The 18284-nt window shown below is 40.9% G+C and overlaps 1 protein-coding gene across 1 annotated transcript in view; it reads left to right on the top strand.

Moving 5' to 3' along the window:
• The window catches only part of dclk1 (doublecortin like kinase 1), a 47775-nt gene that overhangs the window by 8023 nt on the left and 21468 nt on the right, over window positions 1-18284 (top strand). The window contains exons 3-4 of the mRNA XM_022738756.1: window positions 9922-10021; window positions 13835-13942. Of these exons, the coding sequence (XP_022594477.1) occupies window positions 9922-10021; window positions 13835-13942 (208 nt within the window). The remainder of the gene's footprint in view (window positions 1-9921; window positions 10022-13834; window positions 13943-18284) is intronic.

Genomic DNA, 18284 nt, shown 5'->3' with positions numbered 1-18284 from the left:
CACACCACAACTTCATCACGCATTCGCGGGCACGCGCGCGTACACACACATGCACTGTCTGGCTCATGCACTTCCTGACTCACTCACTCTCTAATCTCTCTCAAGTAAATCTGCATTTGAAAAATTGTTTTCATTCACTTAAAGAGCGGGACCGCGACATATCTCAGGGGTTTTGTCTAATCATGACTCAGTGAGGGAGCCACCAAGAAACTAGGTTGTAAACATTAGAAGCTACAATGCTTCTCCACTCCAGTTAGAAAGCAAGTCTTTATAAAAAAGCGCACCTTAAGATTAAAATTTAATGTACAGTAAACTATGTTTTTTGAGTATATCATAAAATTCTTGCACTGCACCATTTTTAACTAATAGAAAATATTCCTGCATCTGTACAGTTGCAACTTCTATTAACACTGCCTCAATGATAAACAATGATAAACAATGATAAACAATCCCTAGTAGGTAGTTTTTCCAATAATTTCTTTATTGTTTGATTTTATTTATTTATTTTTATGAGTAGCTCCCGTATTTCTGTCTGTCAACATCAACCTCGACTGATTTAATCTGCATGTTGGCATATCTAAATGTACCTCATATTGTACTTCACTTCATTTTGTCACTTATATCAAATATAAACTGTGTATAGCAGCATACTGCATAATCAAAACAGTTTTACATGCAGTTCAATTTATATGCATGTTTCCCTCCTCGCTGTTACTGCAGTTAAACTGGAGTGGGAGTGATATTTTCTTTTCAGATATTTCCTATCCTGCCCTTAGTACATGGAGCTCTCACCAGAGCTAGCTTTTGTTGTATTCTTACTGACACTGAAACAATAAGACGATTAATCAATTAGTCCATCATCAGAAAATGAATCAACGGCTGTTGTGATAATCACTCACTCACTCACTCACTCACTCACTCACTAACTATCATGGACATCTTCTGTCAATGCTTGCTCTAGTAACATGTGTACTTACACGTTCAGCTCCTTAATTTAACGCACTCACAATCAGTTGCGCACACACACACACACACACACACACACACACACACACACACACACACACACACACACACACACAGGCGACGCACACTCATCCCTGAAAAACAGATGTTAGACAACAGATTGAAAGGGGCAGAGAGATCAATAGAGGGGGAGATGAAAGAAACCAGTGGTTGAATGAGCAGTCTGGGGTAGAGGAGGGAGAGGGAGGGAGGCAGATGAAAAACAAGACGGTATGAGATAACTTGACAAATCTGATGAAAATCAGGGGGAACCTTCAAAAACACAAGAGAGAAAAGGGTTGAAAGAGGAAAGGCAAGTTGAGGCCCATGATGCCATGTTGTGTCTGATTTGTGTCCCAGTGGGAATGGCGCTGCATAATTCCTTATTTTTTATTTATTTCATGGCTGCAAAAAAAGTTGGCTCCCTTCAGACACATGAAGGACAGGCGGGATGCACTCACTCTTTGAGAGAAACACAGACACAGCTCCAAAAGAAAGTTTGCTTTCCCCCTGTGGAGAGCAGAAGCTGTTACATAAGTTGTTATGCAACAGAGCAGCCAGCCAGCCAGCCGGGCAGGCAGGCAGTCTGCTGTGCTGGTTTGAGGTGAACGCAGTAACACCAGCACTAACTCAGCCACTGCACCGCTAATTGGCCTCACGTCGCCGCCGCTGCTCTATTTTCCTGTATTTTTTAGCCCCTCCTGACCTCCATCCTTTCTCGCTCCCCTCTGTCATTTCCCAACCCCTGTCAGTTGTCTGATGAGATGGGAACAGTGCGCAGGGTGCTGAGTGAGGTCATGCGGTGTGTGTATGTGTGTGTGAACTCTCCCTCGGGGTGCAGTGGGTTTCATCCCTCCCTCTTGCCTCTTTCAGATCGATTTCCGTCTACCTTTCCTCCTGTCAGCCAGCGTGACTCTTTGCCTGCCCATTTCTGTGTCTCCTTTGGTCTGAGGAGATCATTTAAATTCCCCTGGAGTGTAAGGAAATGCATTTTGCCTGTTTCATTTTGAGAGTGAGACTGAGAACTTTTGTGCAGATATTTGAATATGCTGTATATTCCTCACAGTGACAAGGGATGTTTGTTTTTTCAGGGGTTGTAACCCTACAGAATTTCCTCGCTAATTTCTGTAACATTACTGTCAGTTAAAGACTCATAGGTTATTAAATGATAGGTTTTATGTAATTATATTAATTATGGTCCACATGCATAGTTAAGAAATACTGAAAGTGTCTGTGTCAGTCTTACCATGCTGCTGTGTAAATGTTAAAGCTTTTTCAATCAGTGTCGTATTTTTCATTCCTTTTTTTTTTTTTCCTTTCACCTGCATGTTTGCCTTCTTTGTTTCTGTCTCTCTTTATCTTGTACCAATATATTCATCTGTTACTCTGTCAGTCTGCCTGTCCATTTAGTATCCATCCATCCATCCATCCATCCATCCGCCTATCTCTCTGTGGTGAGTGTATCTGAGCAGCAGGGCGGGCCCTGTCGGCCAGCTGCAGTTGATTCAGCACCGTGGACAGCTCCACTGAGCTAAGCTCCCCTGGCAGAGTGCAGCGACAGCTCGTCCCTCCAAAATGTGGTCTTTCTGTGGGCAGGATTATGTTGACCTCACCATGTCCTCTGTGTAACCGCTGCGAGTCTACTGTGGCGCAGTAGATTAGTGGTTTTCCTTTTTTATTTATTAATTTATTTTCCTGGCTTTGTGCTGTAGCTGTCTGTTTGTTCCAGTCTCAGAGAAATGCCTCTGTTTCTTACCAGAGAAAGACCAAACACAAAAAAACTGCTGAATTGAGCTGTGGTACTGTAACTAGGGCTGCAGCTAACATTTTGTTTTTTGGCATTGCCATCTTCAAAACCCAAAGATATTCAATCCAACATGCTATAAAGTAGAAAAAAGCAGCAAATCCTCACATTTTCCACATTTCCCTTTTGATTAAGACGATTAGAATTAAACTCTCTATTGCTTATAGATATGCTCTCACACATTTATGCTCAGGTTACCTCTGAGTGGCTGTGAGAAAGTCCCACTAAAGAGCCAGGTCCTGACAGATGAGTCCTCAGGCAGACCTGAAATCAGAAGAGAACCAGACAGACTGTTTAAACATAAAGTGCTAAGAATTTGCACCACCAGCACGCTCAGACACCAGTGTATATGTGTGTGTAGCTATCTGGTCATTTGTGTATAATCTCATAAAAGGTGGGATAAGATAGTGTAGAGTATATATTTTTATTGTCTAGGCTTTTTAATTTTTTTTTTTTTTTACTGTTACTGTTGGTCTCTCTCCACACATATCCCCAGGTGTCCCTGAGCACCCAAACTAAAAATCTGCACAGCAGCTCCACACTCATCCCTCCTGACACACACCAAACAGAATGACTAAAAGTATTAATCCACAGAGACCCAGATTTGAAACGTCTTAATGTGTCTGCTGCTGTGGTCTGTCTCTCTATCCTTCTCTCTTTGATCCTCCACTTAAAATCCAGGTAGTTAGTGTGTCTCATTTAATTTACTGTCTATTCTTGGCGCCTAGACTGTATATCACCCTGTTTTTGTGGTGGTGCAGTTATAAAAACAAGGATCTTTGAATTTGTGAATTTGTATAGAACAGCTTATGAGTCTCTCTACATCATGTGGTTATTAAACAGTGCCACCATGTGGTGTAACCAATTTTGTCTTGTCTCACTTTGTGGTCTACCTTTGCAGTGATGTTGTGAAAATCATGAGTTGCAGCAGATTTCTAAATGTGATTAGTATTTAATCTCAACGAAACAAAGAAAGAGAAGAAGAACAAATCAAGAAGGAGAGATAGAGAGACACAGACACTCTAGAGGGTGTTTGGTGTTTGATTCTACACTAGGTGGCGTAGTGAGAGTATAAATGTGTTGTCTGAGAGCTACTCTATTGTTGGGATGATGGTCACATTTATAGAGGTCACGCCTCTCTTGTCATCTTTTTATGCAAGCCTTTCTATGTAATTCTTGTGTTCTGGATATAGATACATATCAAACAGATGTCCTTTCCCCCTTTTGTTAGCACCATGACAGATAATAAACCATCCTGTCGGTCGTGGTGGCAGCGGACAGTAAGTGAAGGGAATTTGAGTTTCTCAGTCACGTGAGATGTGATACACAATCAGCTAACCTGTCAACCCCTGTGCCTCACTCCTGCAGTTTGATGTTAGAATAACATTATGGAAATGTAAAGATCATATTTAATGTGGGCAAGTGGTTTGATGATTGTGCCCCAGCCTTTGAGTCAGTTTAATAAAGATGCAGGAAAAAAAGCTGATGGCAGGCTTGTGAATTTGCCAATTTCCACACTCCCCTGCTCTTTTCCCGTTGTCTTAATTTAGCTGCTCTTTTCCTCTGTTTCTCTGTTTCTCTGTTTGTTTCTTCCTGTCCTTGTTTTAGCAGCGGTAGATGTTGTGTAACCGAGCCGGTTCTCTGTGAGAACGCAGCACCAGAGACATCAAAGCAGCTTGTTTTGTCATTGGGCTCAGAGCAGCAGTCAGGAATAGATCTCCTCCTCTGTTACTCTTTTCCCTCTGTCTGTTTGCTTCCTCTCTGACTCGGAGGATTTGGTTTCATCTCTGACTGTCTCTGTTTTTGTTTTGTTTTTTTCATCAGTTTTCACCCATACCAGCTCCTCTCTGCCCTTCATCATTCATTGGCCCATCTGTCTTTACTAGCATTGCAGCTTCTTCTTCTCAGCATCATCTTTATTTATTTTTTTTTAAGAGATGATATTGTGAGTATTTCAACATTAACCAGGCCATTTCCCTCTTGTATGTGTTTGTGTGTGGATTTGTGTGAATGACACAGTTCTGTACCATGAGTACTGTGCCCATAGTAGATAAAATATGAATGATGGAGCTCTCTATCACAGTGTGCACATCGTGGAGTCAGTGGCATGCACCAGCCATGCACCAAAGCCTAGAAGGCATTATCACCATGGCAACCATACTTTTTCACGCCCTTCTCGGTATACAGCACAGTATGTGTTGCTGTGCTGCTCCATATTAGTTTACCCTCAGCTTAATGCTGCCCTCAGAGACTGTCCTACATGGAGACTACCCCTCCCTCTATCCCCTCACTTCTCCTCTCCAAACTCATCACTCTGATTACACTCTGCGTGTGTCCTCTCCCCTCCCTGTGTACCCGACATTTCTGGTGTGCTATAGTTTCTATCTTGGGATGAGCAGCCTCAAAGAGCCTCAATCCAGCAACATCCTATTGGTTGAGTCCAGCAGCAGCAGCAGCAGTCCAGGCCTGAGGATATGGTCAGTCCGACTCTAAACAGCAAACACACAGTTTTCACTGGGATGAGTGTCTTGTAAATAAACATCATGGGGCCTTCAAAAGAATACAAGTATAAAACTGATGCATATTAGTCATTATCATTACTTTAGAACTGAAATAACTAATACATTAATACATTGTCTGATGAAATAAAACAATTGGCATAAATTTGTAAACTGATTAACCGATTTTACACTTTACCAGTCAAGCGTTTTATTTGAACTTTTCATATCCATAGGAAGATGTATTTGTGGTTTTAAGAACCAAAAACCACCTCAATGTAGTTTACATCTCCTCTCTCAGGCTTCTCTGGGGCTCTAGTAACAACAGGTCAGTGAGCCAATCAGAAGAGAGGCTCTGAGCCTCTCTATTGATTGGCTGACTGTTTTCTGAGTGACTGATTAAAAATATAGCAGACTTCAGGTAAACACTCGGAGAATCCAAATCCAGCGAGGCTGGACAGTGGGTCCAGGTGGACGGGGCTTGGGCCATGGCTGAGAGTGGTGACTGCTTTGTTGTGACATCACAAAGTTACAAAAGTCCTAATTTTAAGGCTCAGTTTCTGAATGCAGTGTGCATTTCTGTGTAGGCTGAGCACTTTGACACTTTCACAGTATTAATATAGAACCTAGACCTGCTTTATATAAAAAAAAAAAGACATGGAAATCTCTCTTTATATAATATGGGAGCTGAAAGTCAATTTTAGGCAAAAATACCGAAATATCTTCCAGTTGTAGCTTCCAACTGAAGATGGACGGCTTTACACATATATTGTTTGATATAGCTTTTATTTTGTCCATTCTCTGTAGGTCATCCAGGCTGTGTAAGTGGCATCTTTATCATTGTTAGCATTTTTTAAAAAGTGCCATTTCTGCATGCCTGTTCTTGTATCAAACACAAGTCCTCATGGCAAAACAGCATGTTAGGGCTGCAACTAACAATTATTTTCATTATTAAATAATCTGCGGATTAGTTTTTGATAAAACGTATTAAATGTTCTTTCCATAAAATGTCAGAAAATTGTGAAAAATATTAATCTCAGTTTACCAGAGCTGAAGGTCACCTGTTCTGTCTGACAAACAGTCACACAGATATACTGTATGATACAAAGAAAAGCAAAAAACCTTTGAGAAGCTGAAGCCAGAGAATACTTGAAAAATGACTCGATTAACCAGATATTTCCCTGTTGATTGACCCACCGAAAATCATCACAACTCATTGGGCAGTGATAGCATGACTCTGCCTTGCACTGGGTCTGCTACTTATAATTATTCTAATTATAAATATGCAGGTTAGGGTTAGGGTTAATAAATGAATTGTCTCTAAACTGCCTGAAAATGAGAAATGTCCTCACTATTCCCCCGAGAACCAAGCCAGCATCTTCACATTGTACTGCAAGAGAGCCTGACTATGAATATGTGACAACAGATACAAGCTGAGCCAACAATATAAACGAGAATCTCTGAATACTGTGAAAGTAAAATGACTGTGCTCAGTGGACACAGTGGACAGCAGATACTATAAGTACTGTATGCAACAGCAGGCAATATGAAACTGATGATAAAGAGGAAAATAATGTGAAAATACAATGAAATAAAAAATAGTCCAATTACAGGTAGAAGTGGCCATGACACACTGGGGAGATGTTAACAGCAGCAGCATCTGTATCACTGCCGTCTTGTTAGGACATTGAGCCGCTCGCGCCTGAAATAATCACTAACACAATGTCGGGGGATATCAGGGAACAAAGCAATATGCACCCTGTTATGAAACTAGAATAATATCTCTTCCTCATACATACACATGCACACACACGCATGCACAGGTATCCATGTGTATGTGTGCCTGTGCAGAAACGTGTGCCTTCATGTGATGTGTGGCCAAGTGTGCGCAGGAATCAGGCAGAAGACGCTGAGCCATGATTTGAAAATTTAAAATGAAAACGATCCAGAGTCCACAGAGAGTCTGCGTCTGATATAAAAACTTCTCACCTCCCCACTTGCTCACACGTATTCTCTCTCTCTCACACACACACACACACACACACACACACACACACACACACACACACACACACACACACACACACACACACACACACACACACAACAGAGAATGGCCTCTTCACTGTTTACTGGGTATTTTGTTGATAATGCTGTTACATCAGCTGTGACTTTCTTTTGGGGCGTTGATCGGTGGCTAATAGGAATTTAAATGGATTCTTGGATGTTAATTGCCATGAAAATGCAATAACGGCAGCTTTGTGTTTATGTACTAACTCCAGGCGGTGCTAGACATGCATGCAGCCTCAATTGTAATAGCTCTTAATAGGTTTTTCGGTGGGAGATTTGTCATAGCGGATGAATGAACTCTCGTCTTCCTGTAAATCCTCTTCTGCCTATCGTGAAATATAATTTGGAGTATTGATGGCTCGGGGTGGAAATGTGATGGTAGGGGCCTTTGGGGGTGTAATTAAAGTTATTTGAGTAAATCATGCTGAGTTTAAATCAGATATGGAATCAGCTGTCGACTAAATCAAATAGAAAATAATGAAGAGCAGCATGTTTCTTTGTCTATTTGTCATAATAAACACCCTGTTGCTGAGACTGCTTCCTAGGAGAGCTTACAAGAAAATGAATAACATCGGTCTTGCGCTGACAGAATGGAACAGGTGAAGAGTTTAGGTTCAGAGTAATGCATAAATGAGACACCTTGAGGCAAAATATTGAAGATTCTGCAGACCCTCTTATCAAAAAACCTTTCTTCTCTAATGAACCAGTTCCTGTTGTGATGCATTTAGTGACCTCATGTTTTTAAATCAGTGTCTGTCAGCGTGTCGCTGTAGGTGTGGAATTAGCTTCACAGTATGGAGTCTGGCAAAGAATGACAGTGACTCATTAGGACGGCTTTTTATCTGTGAGTCAGATAGCTTACAGAGTTCGACAGTTCTAATTTTTTACTTCTCTCTGCCTCTCAGGCTATCTCGCTCTCTCTCTCTCTCTCTCTCTCTCTGCTTATATCTCTGTGCAGCTCATGTACCTTATGCACTCTCCCTCTCTCTCTCTCATCTTAATTCCTCTTCTTTGTTATTCATTACCATTTATGAGATACAAGTTTTCAGGGAACAGAGCCCCCACTTCTCTGGATGTTGGGAGCACGTGCTGCAGAGCATCAGCAAAATGAGTGAGTCAGCAAGGTCTCATTATAGCCGCTGATAGACTGATAAAAGTGCAGAAACAACGCAGCCCTGCAGCTCGGGGACTTGTTGGGCATGCGTAAAAGAAATTCACAGACACCCATGAGCGTGCATGCAAACAGGAACACGCACACACACACAAATAGAAAGCTCTGATGTTCATTATGCGTCTCCTGGGGCTCCAGTGGATGTGCCTTTTCACCTGAGCACAGGAAGGGAATGTTAAATTTGTGACCATGTGCAAAGTAGAGGACACTGAGCGAGTGTCTTCTACACATTGCATCTTGTGTGCTGTGTTGTATTCACTGTATCACTAGCATCAAAGCAAGGACACTAGACATCTGACTGGAGAGTTGTCATTCAAAATCTGCAAAATCAGCTGGGAAATCGCTGTTGTGAGAATCTGTGTGTAGCACTTGTTTCAACCACATTACACTAATAAAGCTACTTTGAATACAAAAGCTGGCACTTCACTAAACTTAGAGACAAAACATACAAATATAACAATTTACTCAATCCAATGTATAGTCCCACAGGTAATGAAAATGCAAATCAAACTCCTTTCCTCCTTTGAGTTCTTTTACCTAGGTTAGAAATAGTTCAGTTCAGGTGATCCACCCAGGCTGGATGATTTGTTTAAGTTCTTTATTTTAGAATTTGAGATTTAGTTTCTATTATTAGACCGGTCTGTAAGTGGTTTTCTTGCTTTTAGGTAACTACTGTAAGCTGTACCTATATTGGTTCTGTTATGTTCTTGAGTTAACTCTTTTTCTTCCCTTCACAGGTGAAATAAGACTTCACAGTTTTCAAATCAAAACTGAATAAACATTACTGTAGCCAAAATCATAACTCTTGAAAATTATGAATGCAAATACAGGATGACTGATGAATGTGACAGTTCAAGTTCAGTTAATTATGAATTCCAATTAAGTTCAGTTAGAAGACAATAGTTCCAACACTCTCACCGCTGTGGCAGCAAGTTCAACCATAGTCCTAAACGCAGGCAGTGTGTCCTCTCACTGGCGCCATGTTGGATCCTTATCTTTGGGAACGTAGTCCGCGAGTTTGGCTCGCCATCTTGTCTCTTAAAGGGGACACATCATTACAATGTTTTATAAGCAAACCTTTAATTGTGCCCATTAAATTACTATCAGCTATTTTTAAATTGCTCTTATTTAATGAAATGCACACATTCTTAACTAATTTATTCATGCAATTTAATTAATTATTTATAATTATTTATTTATGCCATTTAATGTGGGTTACATGTGCCCTTGAGCAAAGCATTCAGCCTTGTAACAGTAGAAAGCTGCCATTGAATGTGTGTTATCTGTGTAAGTGTGAGGCACAAATCACACCAACTTGGATAATTAAATGACAGGGAAATATAATAACTGAAGTCTTCTGCATGTCTTTCCAGGTCTCATGTCTGCAGGACTTCTTTGGCGATGAGGACATTTTTGTTGCATGTGGACCAGAGAAGTTCCGCTACCAAGACGACTTGATGCTGGACGAGAGTGGTGAGGAGACTGTTAGTTCCTCTGACGTTTCACAGCTGACTCTCCAGTTGGCCCTCTAATGTTCTTCCTTCCCCTCCTTCATTTCCTTCCAACCCACAGCTGTGTTCTGCATTATTTATAATAAATATTTTATTTATTTTTTGGCTATATTTTCTAGGGTTAAAGGTCCCATATTTTTTTCAAACACTTTCCCTGGGTTTTATTTGAAGTGCTGATCCATAAGAAGATATATTTGTGGTCTCCTCTCTCAGGCTTCTCTGTAGCTCTAGTAACAACAGGTCGGTGAGCCAATCAGAAGAGAGGCTCTGAGCCTCTCTATTGATTGGCTTAATGATTTCTGAGTGATTTAATGAAAATATAGCAGATTTCAGGTAAACACTCAGAGAAACCAAATCCTGCGAGGCTGGATGGTGGGGCCAGATGGGCTGGGCGTGGGGCGTGGCTTAGGGTGGTGACTGCTTTGTTGTGACATCACAAAGTTACAGAAGTCCCGACGGCTCGTTTTAAGGTGCAGTTTCTGAATACAGGCTGTTTGCATTTCTCTGTGGACTGAGCACTTTGCTTGACTTTGACAGTATTAATATAGAACCTAGACCTGATTTATAATCAAACAAGACAGGGAAATCGACCTTTACACAATAAGAGACCTTTAAGCAATTTATCATTTAGTGTAATCACACTGTGGTAAAACGGGAGTTGTCGTTATTCTGTTGTTTCACTCATTTTAAAAATGAGGGAATTATTAGTTTCAAATTGCTAGTTTTACATTACCATGCGGTTCAGTACAGTGAAAAATCTGACTGTTCAAATGTTGTCTAACCAGAGCAAAAAGAGACAAATACACAGACTTCTCCAAAGATTAATCTAACATAATTATAAAATAAATTGAAAAAAATATACTATAAAATATACTATAAAATAACTGTTTACTAAGAAATGAAGAAATAAATACTTTCCCACTTCCTGTTTGTCTGGTTCTGACTATTATGTAATGGCTGGAGTGCCATTACATCATTGAGGAAATTTTTTTTTCCCTTTGATTTTTTTGAGGGAAGCTGCAATTTGACCCACAGACATTCATAAAATAAAATGAACTGTCTCTTCATATCATTCAATATATCTTCAGACTGTGAGCATAAAAACACAAAACGGCATTGATGAATTTGTCTCATGCCCATGGACAAGTAGGGAGAATTTCTTTAAAAAAAATCTTATAGTGAATGTAGTCTGCTAATCTTAAAAAGATATTTTGTATCAAGATCCAGTTCGTTTTTTGAGAGGATGTTCATTTTGTCCATACCATCCAGCCTTACTCTCTGCTTATTAGTCAGAATATTCTCTCCTTGTTGACTTGTAAAAAAAAAAAAAAAAGCTCATCTTGTCTTTTCAGATGCACAGCACTCCTCCTTATCTTCCCTATATATGACACATCTCCCTGGTTCAGGTGGCAGAGGACTGTGTAGGCTGTCCACTTCATTACGCTCCGTTGTCTCTCACCACCCCTCCTCTCCTCTCTTTTCCCTCTCCGCTCCTCTCTTTTCTTGGAAGGAGCGGGTACGCTGCACTTAAGCCACCGTCTAACCTATTGTATCATTGTTCCTCTTCCTCCTCTCTGCCTGTCTCTCCACCGTGGTCGACTGAGGATACGTTCTGTCCTCACTTCACCTGTCTGTGTGTGTGTGTTTCTGTCTGTCTCTCTCTGTTCTTCTGCATCGCTGTCGCAGAAGACTCCTGCCATTTAATGCTCATCTGTATTCTCATCCTCTCATCTTGCTTCCTGTCTCCTACATGAATGAGTGTGCTCTGGCTTTTGTTCAAAGGTTTATTCAATTCATTTGTTCCCCACCATAATCCAGCCCACCTGGGTCACCAACGTCCACCTCCCCCCACACCCACCCCCTTCCAACCCCATTTTATCTCTTTCTCTTTTTTCCTCCCCCTCTTCCCCCTTTACTCTCCTTTCATTTGCACAATAGCTGCTTCCTTTAGCCTTCCTTAGTTTCCCTTTGGTAATCTTCCTCTCTTTTGAGAACATCCACAAAACAACCTCCTACATGCAACAAGGAGTTCCCAGTGTATCTGCATTTTCATTAGTTACTGATGATTGCCCCCATAAATGATTTGTCATAGGAACCACCCATAGGAAAGAAATGAATCTCATCTTTATGCAACTTAAGCTCCTTTCCTCGTCCATGTAGCCACAGTGACTTGTTTGACAAATTTAATTATCTGCTTATGTCTGTGAGGACTGTGTGTGCAGACCGAACACCCGGTGTTTATGTCCACCGCTTTCTACTTTTTGCATTCCTGTCTGGTTTGGAGTGTATTAGGACTTTTTTCTGTCTGCATTTCACGGCAGAGGTCACAGCTGACCAACGAGGCCTGTCCGATCTCAAAGGCTCCTCCAGATTTCCATTTCTTTTTGTCAATCCACAGGAGGCGACCTGTTTACCTTTGTTGGCCTTAGTTTCTTATAAGCCCTTGTAATCCATTACATGCTGGTGAGTTGCTGATGGTGCAGTCAAGGGCTCCTCGCTAACTCAGTTAAAGAGAATTTACTGGAAGTTTACCTTAATCCTAATGTAAATGCTTCACCTTTGTGGGGACTAGTCCCCAAACATCCAGTTTTGTCCTCACAAAAAGTGGTTAATACAAAACATACACACACTCTATATCTTTTTTCTGTGTCCCAGAGGACGAGAGCACATTTTGACACCTCCTCATGTCCTGGAACACAGAGAGCAAGAGGCGCGGGGCAGGAGCCCTGAGGCAGAAGCAGACAGACAGGAAAGCAAAGCGACAAAGGAAACAGTCAGAGAGACGGTCGGAGTCAGAGCTGCAGACAGCTTCACCTCCTCTCAGCATCACTATAATTATCGCCTCTGCCTCAGCTCTGGCACACTGTCATCATGTTAACACTCTGCATTGTACATTACTCACTGGGCCACAACGACTGACATGCACGTAACACACACACACACACACACACACACACACAGACGGTTATACGCACTCACACTCACACATACACGTGCAGACAAAGACATGCCACATGCCAGACTGTGTATAATTTTGCCTTCCCGCTGGTCTAAAATGATAATGAGCTATAATGGGGCTGGGTTAATGAACAGGAGAGGAGCAAAGTTTTGGGGATGAAGGAAGCAGGGAGGGTGTGTGAGTACCATCACATAGCTCATTTATCAGGACTGTGTGTGTCTGTGAAATATCAGACCTCCGTGAGTCATAGCTGTCACTCCTGAACCACCACAATAATTACGTTTGGAAAGCCAGCCCAGTGAAGGTCAGAACTCATTTTTGCAGGGGGACCTGAAGGTAAGACCAATTACAGCTGTGTTGATACATTAGTGCTTTTCTGTTTTCTTGCATGACTGAAGGTCAAAATCAATCAAAACAGTAAAACAACAATTGGCTAGAGCAGAACTGTGCTTCTAAATGCTTACTCACTTGATATTGTGTTAAAGCTTTTTTATTTAAGTGTGTGTGTCACAAAACACAAGGTCATGCCACAGTAGCACACACTTAATATTCACTCCTCCGGTGCATCCTTTTGTGTGTGTGTGTGTGTGTGTGCCAGCAGCAAGAGTGCAGCAGCTTTTTCGTCCTTTATTTCCAGCTGTTCATTTGCTACAAGTGCATTTAAACACTGTAGTTCCTGGATTTATCTCATATGTAGAGTCTTTTTCTAAAACTTAAACATATTTTTTTGGGTGGATGAATTAATAAATGCAAAGGAATTTGTGTTTTTCGAATGGTTTCTCAACACACCTGTCTGTTTTGTCTTTGTGCTCGCAGAGTGTCGTACGATGAAGTCGGTGAACTATGGGAAGATGTCTGGCTCTCTGAGCCGAGGCTCCCCGAGGACCGTCATCCAATCACGGCGCAGCAAGTCCCCTGCTTCTGGTAAGACAGTGAAATAAGTTTCTTTCTTTCCTTCTTCTTCTTCTTCTTCTTGTCTCCTCTTCCTAGCAATGACTCAATCTGTTAATGAAATTTGGAACAGTGTCATTGCCCTGAATGATGTTTGAGTGTGTGTACTTGCATCTGTGTGTTTTGTGCATGAGGAGTGTGTGCAGCGTCTCAGACCTGATGGACACAGTTGGGAGTTACTTGCGTCCTAATACTTCCCCATGTGATTGCTTAGTGTTTTCTAGCTCATTACTTAATCAGTGTTGCAGAGTCGCTGCAAATGAAAACAGTATGAATAAACACTGCAATGAAATCAGAGCTCTGTGGTGTGCCTGGCGATGTTAACTGTGTGTGTATGTGCGTGCATTGTGAGCTGTGTCTCATTGCATGCAGAATATGAATTCAAATGAGAATGATTTCACAAGGGAGTGGAGAAAAAGGCAAACAGGGATGAGAGAGGTGAAAAAAAAGAAGGGGAGCGAGAGTGAAGATGAGAGGGAAAGAAGAGAGAAGGGGGGTTGGTGACTCAATCCTGCAGCTCCCTGCAAGCCGATCTTCACCTGACATACTAATAAAATGTAATGAAATGGTGAGGGCTTGCTACAGTATCTACTGTGTTGTTTACGACTGATAATGACGCCAGAAAAAAGCCAAAAAACTCCTTTTAGATGCAACAGCAAAGCAAAAAAAAAAAAAAAGCTCTGAAACACAACAGAGCAATAATTATAAAAGCTGAATGCAGCTCTGTGTGTGGCAAACATTCACGCTGGCTCGAAGCTGGTGAGAGCTTTTGAGTTTTGAGCTTTAACAAAATATCAGGTTGTTCTTTTTTCTGATTGCACAGCTTGAGCTTTGGCTGCGTAAAACGCCCAGTTATGCAACAGAGCACTTGACTTTTCATTCTCACTGTTATTATTTTTGGTGATTTGAGAGCGAATGGGGACGTGTTGGGTTGGGGTTGACGCGGCGACAGGTGATGCAACATACAGAAACTCCCCAGAAAGAAATCATTCCACCTGCTGTTGAAGCATCTCGAGCATCCACTGACACACTTTCTTTTTTTTCTTTTTTTTTGTGATGCCTCAAAACAGCAATGTGATGTTGCGGAGTGAAAACCAGTAGTTGTTAATGTGTTTTGTACTGAGCTGCGAAGTGAAAGAAAAAGCAAGGTGCAGAGAAACAGCTGGGGTGAGAAGAGAAAGTTCTGGATGCTGATGGCTTGAAAACTTTGGGGAAAAGGTTATGAGAGTGAGTCATAGGCTGATGTGATCACGTCACTGAAGCTAGTCTGGGAGGAAGGTGTGTATACTACTGTGTGTGTGTGTGTGTGTGTGTGTGTGTGTGTGAGTGTGTGAGTGAGTGTGTGAGTGAGTGAGTGAGTGAGTGAGTGAGTGAGAGAGAGACAGAGAGAAAACAAGAGACTGAGACAGAGGGGGAAAATGAGACTGACTCGTCTTGGTTGCCATGGAAACATAGCACAGTAGGAGCATGTTGCCACAGACACAATAGTCGGTGACAGCCATATATGGCGGTGACTTCCGGCGAAATGGCCCTGCAGTGGAGCAGCAGAGCTGACTGACGCTCGGCCCTCGCTGGAACCCTGAGTCAGACCATCGCGGCGTTCTCACTTCTCAGAAACGTTCCCCCTTCCCTCGCTGCTTCCGCCGCTTAATATCATCAAATGCTCCCAGGTTGTTGTTGACTGTTTAGCACTGCACTGAATTCATTCCCTAAGACATCATCCGTTTGTACCAGGAGAGATGTCGGTGGAGCGACAGGAGGAAATGAAAGATAACTGATGGATCTGTTGTTTGTGTTTCTGCTGCTTTGTTACTGCCACCGTGCCCTCTTTCCCTTCCTGGACAATTTGTCCAACGATTATGGTGATAGTCAACAACAGCTGATACTGGCTGCTGTAGCACATGGCTTATTGAGGTGCCTGTTCTGTTGTTATTCAACATGTTCACAAGAAGGCCTCACTGAGGTCCTGTCTCACTACGGATAACAAACATTAAAATAAAATAGATGTCAAATAGAGCAGAATCTCTCTTCCTCTCATTATGTGGGAAGGAAATTACAAATTTTTGTTGATACAGACGAGTGTAGCAATTGACAAAAGTCATAGATCACTGTGTTACAGTGGTATGATGTTACAAACAGAGCATGCCTTACATTTACTCATGATTTATTTGCAATTTGTCATCACATAAATGTTTAATATTTGAGAAACAATGTGATAACATCATAACATCATTTTAACTGGACAACTTAAAGTGTTTTCTGAACAGTATCATCACAACAACTATTGCTGAAATGAGTAATCTCTTAATCTGATCTACTAGCTCATGATCATGTGTTGGGTTTGGACTGTTTGATGGACAAAACAAGCAATTTGTCGCCTTTGGATCTTGGAAATTTTGTAGTGTTTTCACTGTTTTCCGAATGTTTACTGCTTAAACATTTAGTCAGTTAATCATAAAAAGGTAATTAACAGATTAACCAATAATGAAATAACTTTTTATTGCAGTCTTACATCAAAGTAAAGACCTAAAAATATAACAAAAACAAACGTGACTCTCACGTCACTGACATATTTACCTTGAAGTGTAGATTCAACAAGTGAATCTAGGATGGTTGGTCACCTGCTGTTCCCCAGTTCCCCGCCTCATCTGGAACATGTGGGACTGCTGATGTTTATCAAGCACTCATGATATTTTTGCTGATGTCCTCTGGTGTTAAACCTTGTGGAGTCTGCACAGATTCCTGACATCAAGGCTGAAATGACAGTCAGCAAAAAAGAAAGATCAATATATCCATCAGTATCACATCAGTGTTAGTTATAAATATAAAAATCTGATGTTGGGTTTTAAGTCAAGTGACTGCAGAATAATGCATTTAGATGAAAGTTGATTCATTATTCAATTAATTAGATATAAGATATTGCCAATGAAATAACTGGTGTGGACACCAGATAAGAAAGTTCTGTCCAGTTTTTGATATTTAGAAACCAGCGCCTGTAGGATTTTATTATTGCTCATCCACACTTGGAGAGATAAAGACAAAGAACTTCAGTAGTTTTAAACCTTACTGCAGGTCTTCAGGTGTTCTGAACATGGCCTCGAAGTCCCACATTCATTTTTCCTCCAGCCAACACAGGCGTTAATAAAAATTCTTTATCACATCTAATAATCTGGACCGAAGGAGCCGCACAGAGGAGATGTGAAGTGTAGATGCCGCCTGAGATAGTGAAAGAGATGGTGAAAGTGAGCGAGCATGTAACACAACACACGTGCCGCCAAACACCACCTGGTGTCCTTTTGTGTGTCTGGCTGCTCCTCGTGTGTGTGTGTGTGTGTGTAACAGACAAACAGACTGGTGAGACAGACAGTCACACAAAAACACAAATAGGACAATCAGGAGTTATATTGGGGAAAATAAATATAGAATTACAACAGATAGAAAAGATATTCACCTCACATGCAAGTTTTTATGTTTTTGTTTTACATTGAATCAAAGGAAATTTTTGACTGATCAACAAAAAAGATGCGTTAATGTCAAAGTGAAAACAGAAACCCATCTTTAACTGGATCCATGTGTAAAATTATTGAAATATTTCCCCTAAAAACTCCCAAATTTTTCAATATATGCATTATCTTACAGACATGAAAGATATTTGCTTATAAAACTATAAACTTATCACTTTATTGTGCCCATTTTCTGTATGACACTGACAAATGTGTAAAAACTTTCCACCTAAAGCATTACATACATTTACAAAATTGTGAGGAAATGATATCAAATAAAGTCAAACATTTGCAAACATTTTGAATAAAACTTAAAACATTTAGATGATGGAATGAAAAGGATTGTGAAACTTTTTAGTCAATGTTATAGCTTCATCAGACTCGACAAACATTGTCTTGTCTCGTCTGTTTCGAGAACACGAGCCTTCTGAGAAATCTGCTGAATCAATTCAGAAGCACTGTAATAATAATAAAAAACAACTTATCAGGCTGCTTCTCTGCACAAAATGTTCTTCTTATTGAAAACCTCAAAGCATAGAGACTTATGTGTTGTATGTTTGGCAGGTGAATCATACTGTGGGTCTCAATAGTCAGTGAATCACAAGTCTTCATGACGCAGTGATCAAATAATATTAGTGATATGAACCAAAAGCATTAAACTTGTGTTTATGAATTTCAACTGATGAAATCTGAAGATACAAATTACATCTTGACTTTTTTCTGAACGGCCGTCAATGATCACAACAGCCGATTCAACTTGCAGCTGTTCAGTAAAATTTCAGTCACTTCGCAATTTCAAGGCAACAAAGATG

Source organism: Seriola dumerili, unplaced genomic scaffold, assembly GCF_002260705.1.
Source record: "Seriola dumerili isolate Sdu_G_001 unplaced genomic scaffold, Sdu_1.0 BDQW01000040.1, whole genome shotgun sequence".
In the NCBI taxonomy this organism is placed as follows: Eukaryota; Metazoa; Chordata; class Actinopteri; order Carangiformes; family Carangidae; genus Seriola; species Seriola dumerili.
The sequence above is the reverse complement of the archived record's forward strand: the minus strand, read 5'-3'. Positions and strand labels throughout refer to the sequence as shown.